This window comes from Asparagus officinalis, chromosome 8 (assembly GCF_001876935.1).
Source record: "Asparagus officinalis chromosome 8, Aspof.V1, whole genome shotgun sequence".
Classification (NCBI taxonomy): domain Eukaryota; kingdom Viridiplantae; phylum Streptophyta; class Magnoliopsida; order Asparagales; family Asparagaceae; genus Asparagus; species Asparagus officinalis.
Window position 1 is genome coordinate 50,977,740 of NC_033801.1, and position 11,524 is coordinate 50,989,263.

Genomic DNA, 11,524 nt, shown 5'->3' on the forward strand with positions numbered 1-11,524 from the left:
ACCTTGTCTGTTTTCAAAGCTCTCGTGTCCAAATTGCTCTGGAAACTCCCACACCAAATTGCTCACTGAGATCAACAGCGCACAACAATCTCTTTCAATATAACAGCATTATGCTAAAATCTCTTTACAGAAGCAAAGCAAAAATAATCAAGTATTGTAGAAAACAAAAAGTCTTTCATGTATATCTTGTCATTTCCAACTATATTCAGTCGCAAGTTCTGCTACACTTACGCAAGCTTCAACAACAGCACTGTTACATTCAGCCTTCAGCTCGCCAACAATGAAATTTGGATTCTAGAAGAAACGCTATCTTTACTAAATGTTTGAATACAAAGTTCACACGTTAGCATTAATGAATATTGATGAAAGAAACACAAAATTATAAAATCATCAAAAGCTATAAATTTAGAGCGAGTAGACCATCTTCAGCTGGTACTGCCAAGTGCAAACTGAACTTAGCTCGGGCAACATTTCTACACGAGAGCTGATTCTGCCATCATAAATCAGTATATTCTTTGAACTTGTGGGTTATTCTGATTAGAAACCTGAAACTAGCATTAGAAGTCCAGATTAATAACCATAATGTCAGTAAGGGTAAATTTCACAAAACTACTATGCAACCTTTTTGCAAAACTAGCATAAACTTTTTTATTTGTGAAAAATACTATGAACTTTGAAAACTGCAGACGAACACAATGAACAATGGGAAAACTATGGGAATTGGGAAATTATTGTTAACGACCTTAACATAGTATTGGTGGAAATAGTAGAGGGAGAAAGGACAATACAAAAGATATATAAAAGACAAGCGTAAAGTTGTCCCACACATGTCATGCGTGAAACATACGAGAGCTTACCCTAGCTATCATCACACAGTAGTTTGGTGAAAAACTATTCATGGCAGCCTTTAATAAAAATAAGGGAAAAATGCTTCCAGCCCCCAAAACGAATGAAAACAAGCTTCTCACCCCCAAGACTTTTTCAACGGGTGCTTTGCCCCCAAAAGTAAATTTTTTGTTCTCTGAGCCCCCAAACACAAAGCCCAATGAATTTCACACAGGGAAAGACTATAATACCCATTCTCTCTCTCTCTAACCCTGCAATCCCTCTGCTCTCCCTCCTCCCTCCCCCACCTCTCCACCCGCCGCCGCCGCCCTCCTCCTGCCATCCTCACCTTCTCCGCCACCGTCGCTCCGGCCATCCACAGCATCCTTAAGATCCAAAACGCGGAGAAAACCCCGGCGCGGTTCGAGGAGTACAAAGAGATCGTCCGCTCGAGGGCCGAACGAAACTCCGGCGACGAGCGCTGCATAGCCGACGGGAACAAGCGACTGAGGTTTTACTGCTTCATGATTCTCTGCGAGCTGGGTTTCATGGGAGCGTGGGAGCGGGCGGGAGGACCTGTTCATGGGAGCGTGGGAGCGTGGGAGAACCTGTTCATGGGAGCGTGGGAGCGTGCGGGAGGACTCGCCCAACCCAAGAACAATAATAAGAAGAAGAAGGACAAGATTGATAGTAATTACAACCATGCCCCCTAACCTTGGTTGCTCCTGCTTTGGATGCTACAAGAGCTTCTGGGCTCGTTGGGATGCCTCACCCAACCGCCATGTCATCCACCTCATCCTCGATGCCTTTGAAGAGACCCTTGAATCGAAGGAGGCCAACAGCAAGTAGAAGAGGGGGTTGAAGAGTAAAAAGATTGATTTTGATGAGGTTTTGGCGAAAGAGATGAGCGCCCATGAGGAGAAAGTTGATGATGATGGCCATGATGATGGGTACAGACATGTTACTAATTACCAACGCTAAAACTATTACCACCAAAAAAACTTTAAAATAACCCAAATAAAAATATACCGGTTGCTTGTTAAAATTACTCCCCCATTAGAATGTCCTACATTGGTTGTTAAGGTTATATGTTGGTTGTTAATGTTACGCGTTTGTTGTTAAGGTTACGTATTGGTTGTTAAGGTTATACAGGTTGCTTGTTAAGGTTACGGGTTGGTTGTTAAGAATATGCGTTGGTTGTTAAGGTTACGGGTTACTTGTTAAGGTTACGGATTGGTGTTAACGTTATACGGGTTGATTGTTAAGGTTACGAGTTTTTGCTTGTTTAACAACCAACTCGTAACCTTAACAACCAATCCGTAATCTTAACATCCAACCCGTAACCTTAACAACAAACGCGTAATCTTAACAACAAACGCGTAACTTTAACAAGCAACCCGTAACCTTAACAAACAACATGTATAACCTTAACAACCAACCCGTAACATTAACAACAAACATGTAACCTTCATATTAACGGATCTTGAGGATCTCTCTGACCGATTATTAGGCTCTGAAAAACACGCTAATTGAAGAAAAATGTAAACTTGGACCTAACAAACAAGGTGAAATCTCGACATCACAATAACAGCAGAACAAGGACCAGTGAAGCAAACAAAATGCACCAAAACATCAAATCCAAGCTCGACGGGGGGAAAACGCGTTGATTCCGACCGAGAGATCCTGAGTGTTCTGTATATTTAGAGTAACTTTTAGACGATATAGGAAGTCTAGATGCACTATTTTTATGCATGTTGGCCCGCTCATCCATGTTAACGTCTTTAATAGGTAACCAAAATAAATTTATATATTTTTCAAGAACACTCGCTTTTTTTAATAACTCTTAATATGTCAACATCTTTTAATTAATATGCATGGCACTATTCACAACATTTCTCAAGCTTCAAGCTACGTTCAGGAGTTTACATATTTCTTCAATTAGCGTGTTTTTCAGAGCCTAACAATCCGACAGAGAGATCCTCAAGATCCGTTAATATGAAGGTTACGTGTTTGTTGTTAATGTTACGGGTTGGTTGTTAAGGTTATACGTGTTGCTTGTTAAGGTTACGAGTTGCTTGTTAAGGTTACGCGTTTGTTGTTAATGTTACTGGTTGGTTGTTAAGGTTACGGGTTGGTTGTTAAGATTACGGGTTGGTTGTTAATGTTATATGGTTTGCTTGTTAAGGTTACGAGTTGATTGTTAAACAAGCAACCCGTAACCTTAACAATCAACCCGTATAATGTTAACACCAATCCGTAACCTTAACAAGTAACCCGTAACCTTAACAACCAACGCGTAGTCTTAACAACCAACCCGTAACCTTAACAAGCAACCTGTATAACATTAACAACCAATACGTAACCTTAACAACAAACGCGTAACATTAACAACCAACATATAACCTTAACAACCAATGTAGGACATTCTAATGGGGGAGTAATTTTAACAAGCAACCGGTATATTTTTATTTGGGTTATTTTAAAGTTTTTTTTGTGGTAATAGTTTTAGCGTTGGTAATTAGTAACATGCCCGCACCCATCATCATGGCCATCATCATCAACTTTCTCCTCATGGGCGCTCATCTCTTTCGCCAAAACCTCATCAAAATCAATCTTTTTACTCTTCAACCCCCTCTTCTACTTGCTGTTGGCCTCCTTCGATTCAAGGGTCTCTTCAAAGGCATCGAGGATGAGGTGGATGACATGGCGGTTGGGTGAGGCATCCCAACGAGCCCAGAAGCTCTTGTAGCATCCAAAGCAGGAGCAACCAAGGTTAGGGGGCATGGTTGTAATTACTATCAATCTTGTCCTTCTTCTTATTATTATTGTTCTTGGGTTGGGCGAGTCCTCCCGCACGCTCCCACGCTCCCATGAACAGGTCCTCCTGCCCGCTCCCACGCTCCCATGAAACCCAGCTCGCAGAGAATCATGAAGCAGTAAAACCTCAGTCGCTTGTTCCCGTCGGCTATGCAGCGCTCGTCGCCGGAGTTTCGCTCGGCCCTCGAGCGGACGATCTCTTTGTACTCCTCGAACCGCGCCGGGGTTTTCTCCGTGTTGTGGATCTTGAGGATGCTGTGGATGGCCGGAGCGACGGTGGCGGAGAAGGTGAGGATGGCAGGAGGAGGGCGGCGGCGGCGGGTGGAGAGGTGGGGGAGGGAGGAGGGAGAGCAGAGGGATTGCAGGGTTAGAGAGAGAGAGAATGGGTATTATAGTCTTTCCCTGTGTGAAATTCATTGGGCTTTGTGTTTGGGGGCTCAGAGAACAAAAAATTTACTTTTGGGGGCAAAGCACCCGTTGAAAAAGTCTTGGGGGTGGGAAGCTTGTTTTCATTCGTTTTGGGGGCTGGAAGCATTTTTCCCTAAAAATAATAATGGTAGTTTTATCAAAGCTGGCAGTCTCTTATAGGAAAAAACAAGGATAGTTTTATCAAACCCCCCAGCATTCATGGTTACCCGGTGAAATTTACCCCATCAATTTGCGTTAACAATGCCTTGTTCAAAGACAAACCTGCAGACTTTTAAAAGGCCAAATGGCTACAGTAAACAGCTTTGCAGGCTCGGTTCAACATGGACAGCTTAACAGAACAGCTAGATGAACTCAAAAGTTATGGTCCCCAGCATTATTTTAAGTATCTCTGACATGGCCGGATATATACCCCGGTATATCCTTTTACAGGGCTTGCCACAACCGATATGGTCTCTAAATATCCTTTACAACATTTTGGTTATTTTGGACAATATATCCCCGATATAGATGATATATCAGCCGACATATTGACCGATATACTCTTTTATATGGCTTGTCACAAAACAATATACAACGTTTGGCAATTTTTGACCGAGATATCATGATTTTCCCATTATATCAAATGACATTTTGCCCTAAAAAAATCAGATGAAATGTTGCAACATTGACTTATACTTTTGTTTGTTTTACAAGGTTGATTAGTGATCCTAAACATATATTATTTACATTTTGTATGCTTAGATTGAAGTATGTTGATATTACATTTTAGTGCATTATACTATATATGCAAATATTCACTATGACATTGTGATATTTACCACATATATCCAGTATTTCCCCGATATATGCAATCCGATATGAATTTTGGTCATCCGAAATTTCCCTAATATCCGATATTTAAAATCTCAGTCCCTGGTGAATGGAATTGAAGGTATCCAAATGACGAGCAGATTAGAGAATTCGATACATACCAGTTATTTCATACTTTAGTCTTCATCAAAGCCTCCTCCATCATCATCGACATCCATACCAAAATCCTGATCGTTATTACCCTCGTCCTGATGAGCAGCTTCATGTTCTACCTTCGCCAAATTATCCTTTATTTCCTGTAGTTTCTTTTCTAAATCCACCTTTGACTTCACTCGTAGTGACTCCAAATTGGAGTCACTAAAAAATGAGGAATAGGGTTTCAAAACCTGCAGCAAAGTAACAAGCAGTAAAATGAGGAATGAGGTTTCAAAACCTGCAGAAAAATAACAAGCAGTAGAATCAAACAACCAGATCAATGTCGCCTACGGGGCGAGGCAAAAGAAGGGCACACCTTGAAATAACAACCACGTTCTTTTGCACTGTTCACTAGGTTGCTCCAATGATCATCCTGCATTAGTGTTGATGCAGACCCCACCACCTAGAGTAACAACAAATAGAATTATGGTTTTACCTTGATTACATATCAGTATAAGAATATAGATCAAGGTCCAGCTCTTTGTGTACTTAGATCATAACAGCATAAATTGTATATTTGACTATTTAAACCTAGAATCCCCATATTTGAAAGATAAATTTTCTAGAGGTTTGCTGGCTAGGACACAACAATTGCACATTAAGCTTTTCAAGTGCGGGACAGGATTAAAAACGTTCCAGGTTTCCAACCTACATAGTTGAATGATCACAAACTTACCAGTTCTAATAAAGAGCCGAGGTTTATGGTGTGAAGCATATCTTCACCAAATTCAAGAATATGCATATCAAAATGGACTAAACTACCTAAAGCATACTCATTCTATATGTTATGACAGCTGTTTTTTAAAGCATTCGAAATAGGCAAGAAACACAACCTTCGATTTCCACTACCATGAGTGCCACTAGCTCATGTGAACTTTTTGAAGGATTTATAATAATTTTCTGACAAACAGGATTATAAATTATACAATATAAATTGAGAATCTTCATATAGCTGGAACATACAACAAGGAAGTTACTGTGGACCTTCAAACATAACTGCATAGTTCTAGATGATCTGATACTAGGATAACTCAGAGATTCAGATCTTCAAAAAATTATGTTTTCCTCAACTTGGTCGATATAAGCCAAGACTTTAGTTTATGTCATGGTCAGTCCAGGATCTCAGATTCGGAGTCTGAAGGGACAGTGTGAAAGAAAACAAATGAGTCTCTTCCAAACTAACCCTTACCAGCACAGAGGATCTTGCTCTAGTGATACCCACGTTCATTCTCCGGAAATCAGAAACAAAACCAATTCCTTTACCTTCGTTGGATCTAACACAGGAAAAGATAGCAACATCTTTTTCTCGACCCTGCATGCAGATAAAACACCATTAACAGCCAACTACAACTGCTAAATGCACAAATGATTTCAAGAAAATAAGCTGCATAACCTGAAAACCATCAATAGTATTTATATCCACTACTTGATCTGACTGCTTTCCAAAAGTAGCACGAAAGCGTTCACGTAGAAGCTTCACTTGATGTCTATATGGGGAAATAACAGCAAGTTGTGAGCCTGATTTCAGCTCTGGATATTGAGCAGCCAATTTGTGATACAAGAGAACTATAAAATCAGCCTCCTCTTCATTTACCCAGGAACCACTTCCAGTTGGTTGGGATTCAACTCCATCTATATCAAAGAAAGTAAATGGTCCAAAGCAACGGTACGCATGCCAAACTCTTTTTGTTTGCTTTTCGACCGAATCTCCATTTTCTAAAGAGCCATCATAAAATTCTTGTGATGGAAAGATGCTTATCTGTTTTAATGGACTGAATGGTAAGATTTAAATGAAAAGGGAAGCTAAGGACTTCAGAGTACACATAGATTTGACCTCTGGATGCATGCGATACTGAGTTCTCAGCATCTGTACAGGAAAACCAGCTCCTTGGAATCTCTTGAACAAACTTGTTCCGTACCTAATAGATCCAAGTAATGGAAAGTTACAAAGCTGAATTTGACTGAAGTACCACAATGGCCACGGGATGGCATAGAGGAAAGCATTTACCCGAATCTCTCAGCGGTTGGGGAAATAACAGTAGCTGGCAATTGAACCGGGTCACCAACCTTTGCGTTGAAAAATATTCATGTTAAAAAGATACACAATTTCAGAACGCAAATTAACCCCATCTATTACTAATAAGCAATAATTGATAGAAAAGGCAAGACGTTTATACAAAGAGTAGAAGGAAATTTAACAAGTTATACATGAAAAAAACTGCCAAATTAAATAGTTGGTTTTTCCCCTACGAACTACCTTTAAAATTGGGTCATTCTACAAAAACCACTTTTGATTGTCAGTTTATACATAAACCGCCTTTAAACGATTTTTTGTTGCAGTCAACAACTTGGACTCACTTTTTAGTTAAGTTTTTTCGGTGTTGATGTAATGATGTCAAATACCAAGTATATTAGAGAGATAATCCTTAATGGAAGTTAGGTGGGTCAATTACCGAAAAACTTAACTCAGAAATGGGTCCATGTGGTTTACTGCAACAAATAACGCTTCAAAGGTGGTTTACGTATAAATTGACAATCAAAGGTGATTTTTGTAGAATGACCATGTTTTATAGGTGGTTGCTAGGGGAAAACCCAAAACAGTAACCAAAAGTGAAGATCCACAAAATTATATGTGATTACAGCACCAACTTGCAATACTTGAATGGTTGAAAAATGTAATTTCTAGCAAATAGATAATTACATGACTGAGCATGTAACCTGGGCTGCTTTGATGAATACATTGCAATTATTTTGACACCAAAATGAAAATTTTGTTCGAAGTAACTATTTGTATACATAGTTTTCATTGATTTGTTAACAATTTGGATGGTGTTCATAGGGATGTTTTGAGGAATTTACAAAAGAATAATGTCTACAGACTAAATGAGTGTGTTTACAACATATATGATGTAGTAGTAACTAGCACGAGAGCAGTTGAAGGAAAAATAAATTCATAAACCTCTTCCCAAACTATTTCAGTATATAAGTTGACATCAAGGACCATCATCAAATCCGTATCACTTTAAATAAGTCATACATACATTTTCAAGGCATATTAAGTCTGAGATACTGAAGAAAAATTTGGAAAATGGTCAAATTAGGATAGGACACCACTAAAAGTAAATAATATTGACAATTTTACAATTTTATACACCTTAGTGGTGTCCTACCCTAATTTGAACGGTGACCTAAGTAGTAAATACAAGAAAAAGTAAATAAAAATATCTATGGAGTAGGCCATACAGTGGTGTCCTATGACACCACTAGACACTATGTGGCTCCGCCACTGCACAACATACAAAATAAACACTAAAATAAAAGAAATACAACACGCTCGTTCAGATGATGATACTTATTTTTAGAATCCAAGATATAGCCACATTACAACTTCATGAGGCATGCCAACTACAAGGGTCATATGCTTGGAAGTTAAAAATGTTTAGTGGAGAAAAAGACTGCAATAACTACGATATAATACACAATAGTGAGTTCTCATGTTCATTATATCAGATAAAAATATACTTGTCAGAAAACAAATTCATAAGTGTTTCATGCAACGTCCATGAGAGTTGCATCAGTAAAGGGGGAACATGTACTTTGATGCTTATAGCTAAAGAGTAGAAGCTAATGAGAACATTAATGCAAATAATGAAAATACATACCAGGAATACTTGTCTGCACCCATGGGATAGAGGGATGAGAGTTGCTGGTTCCACCTGGAAGAAGGAAATATCAGTGTGCTGTTGCAGGCATGTCAGAAATAATATCTTTCATATAAAGCAGCATGGGTACAGCTCAGATGACACCCGAAACGAGATACTCCACAACTTAATTTGAAAATCTGAGTAGATGAGAACAGATCCAAAGGAACTCTACTTGAATCAGACAGAACATTGCATAAAATGCAGACGACATTACAAACTAAATAATTTACTAACTTTAATTTCTTGCTTCACCTTATTGAATTCTGAAAAAGACACAGTAAGCATTCATATCCACATATTTATTTGAGCATATGCATGGTAAATTACTGAAATAGGCTTGCATTAGTACTTGCTCCCTGAAAACTTCACATATATGACAAGCCTACGTTCCAATTTTACAATCTTATGCCAACAACCTCACTAGCAAATAATAATTAAGAGACTAAAAAAAGCATATATTCTCATCCAAGTTTGAAATTTTCTTGGCAATTGGCTTTGATTGAGGTTGGATTTTACTTTAAGATAAGGGTTAATTTCACATAATCCACCTGAACTTTGGGGAATTTGTTTACCTCACTTAAACGTCCTGCACTTTTGGGTGTCTGACAAAGCTCCCTCGAACTTCTTTTCTCACCAAACCCCCTACGTGTGATTTGCAAATAACTAAAATGTTCTTGGGCAAAAAAAATTCTAAAATTTGTCACTTGTCATTTACAGACAACATACTCTCCCTCCCAACTTTTGTATTCTTCTCTCAAGCAAATTTTATTTTATTTGCAAATTACATGCATAGGGTTCCGATGAGAAAAGTTCAGGGGGAGGTTTTGCGAGACACCCCCAGACTTTAGGGGGTTATGTAAAATTAACCTTAAGATAAATCTAGAGAATATAAGCAGAACAATAAATCTGATCAGCAGCAATTTTTTTAGAACAAAATTTCCAAATGTTTTATTAACCAAATAACGCTGTTACAACCAGAGACTTCACTCTATATAGTCATGAAAATCTTAAGCAAATAATAAAGGAAAATATGAAGAATACAATAAAAGAGACTTTCCTTTGGATAAAACCAAAAAATATATGCAATTGCATAACTAATTTGCTAAAGAAAAACTCAAAATCCAAGTAAAATAGGAGTCGATGACTAGAGGAAGGCTTCAGACAGTCCTAAACAAAATGGAACAGAAGACAGTGTATTAATAACCCTAAGAAGCTGCTCATGGATATGTCCCCAGCATAGTCTATTTACCTATCTTGCACTATTTTAATTAAAAAATTGCATCTGAGCCCTTAAAACAAAGTTAAGCAATTTTAAAACATTAATAGAAGTTGACTTTGACGCACACCGTTTTCCCCTGCATCACTGCTACCCTAACTGGCAAATTATAGATGACATAAGAGCATCAAACCGAAGCAAATGAGGTACATACTGCTTGTGCAGCTTCATCGATTATAACAACATCGAATACCCTATTCAACCGGGTGAAAAGAGATGAACCACTGAAACTGAGAGTGGAGAAGACCTGCCAGTTCAGATGATCATAAGTAAACAAAAAATAATGCATACAGCGATTTTTTATACAGTAAACCATCACCATACAATAGCTGATTCATCAAGAATTGAAGCGCGAATCCGATCCCGATCTAATGGTCCTCCAGATCCCTGTTTTGCACCGGATGATGAGTGACCGATGCCAGCAAGCCTCTGCTCCACCTGCAAAAGGAAATATTACGAGACACTAGTCAACAAGAGTCATTCATAATCAAGTTTGAATTTTGACTAAACTGAAGGGCATACAAGGTGATCCATGGACACCGCTTTCACAGAATGATGCGGCTTTAGACCAATTCGAACAATCTTGGGATTGTAAACATGATCACTTTCATCATGAATGCCTGAAAGTGAACAGCACGTCATTTGATTGTCAATGAACAAAGCAAATACATAAAAATGGAGAATTGATGATGAGGAGTTTAAATGTTTTCAATTATAAAGATCTAAAATTTTCTTTTTAGCCTTTCGAACTGCAGTAACTTCATGAAACAAGCTGATAGTATAGTATGAAACAAGAAAATCAAAATGGAAGCAACTAGAAATAAATGCTTAAATAAAGTTTTAAATTATATATTTTTCAAGAATACCCATATAAGCGGCAATGTTTGTTTATCGTTGATGACAGTACCCATCAATGCTTATCATCTGCAAACACATTCTTAAATTTGCTATTATGATAGAATGGCCCAGACAGAAGTTTATGCCTGATGCAAGCTGATGCAAGGACAGGACAATATAGGAATGAACTATTTATTAGTTCTCAAATGCTAAGGAGAATATATGTAACATTCACAATCAGCAAAAAATATAAAAAAGCCTTTTGCATCATTGGCAGAGCCACAGGCATTTTACAAGTAAGCTAACATATATGAGTTTTCCTTATTAGTCCCTTATATATTTTATATTTAAAATTTCTCCTCAAAGCTTTCATATTTGAAATTAATCCCCAAAAGTTTTCATATTTGAAAGTAGTCCCTCAAAGAAATTAATCCCCAAAAGTTTTCATATTTGAAAGTAGTCCCTCAAAACTTCATATTTTGCCATTAGTCCTTCAAATCTTTGAAGTACTTGAGATTATCCTTTGTTATATTTACCATCCAAATAGTTAATCACACTTGTGTAATGATTAATCAGGGATGTACAATTACCAAATCAACAAAAATTAACATTAAAATCCATCAAGATCAAT

The 11,524-nt window shown here is 38.0% G+C and overlaps 1 protein-coding gene across 5 annotated transcripts in view; it reads right to left on the reverse strand.

The window, feature by feature from the left end:
- LOC109851508 (probable helicase MAGATAMA 3) overlaps positions 155-11,524 on the reverse strand; it is a 25,513-nt gene continuing 14,143 nt past the window's right edge. Inside the window, exons 11-21 of one of the 5 annotated variants that reach the window (XM_020421680.1) lie at positions 10,579-10,676; positions 10,381-10,494; positions 10,211-10,303; positions 8,739-8,792; positions 7,085-7,143; positions 6,911-6,995; positions 6,470-6,835; positions 6,266-6,388; positions 5,393-5,479; positions 5,043-5,267; positions 155-545 (exon numbers count right to left, since the gene is read on the reverse strand). In XM_020421680.1, the coding sequence (XP_020277269.1) occupies positions 5,058-5,267; positions 5,393-5,479; positions 6,266-6,388; positions 6,470-6,835; positions 6,911-6,995; positions 7,085-7,143; positions 8,739-8,792; positions 10,211-10,303; positions 10,381-10,494; positions 10,579-10,676 (1,289 nt within the window). In that variant the 3' untranslated portion in view covers positions 155-545; positions 5,043-5,057. Of the gene's footprint in view, positions 552-5,042; positions 5,268-5,298; positions 5,315-5,391; positions 5,480-6,060; positions 6,212-6,265; positions 6,389-6,469; positions 6,836-6,910; positions 6,996-7,084; positions 7,144-8,738; positions 8,793-10,210; positions 10,304-10,380; positions 10,495-10,578; positions 10,677-11,524 lie in introns of those variants that run through there. The other 4 variants (XM_020421678.1, XR_002249861.1, XR_002249862.1 and 1 more) reach the window with 4 other exon arrangements.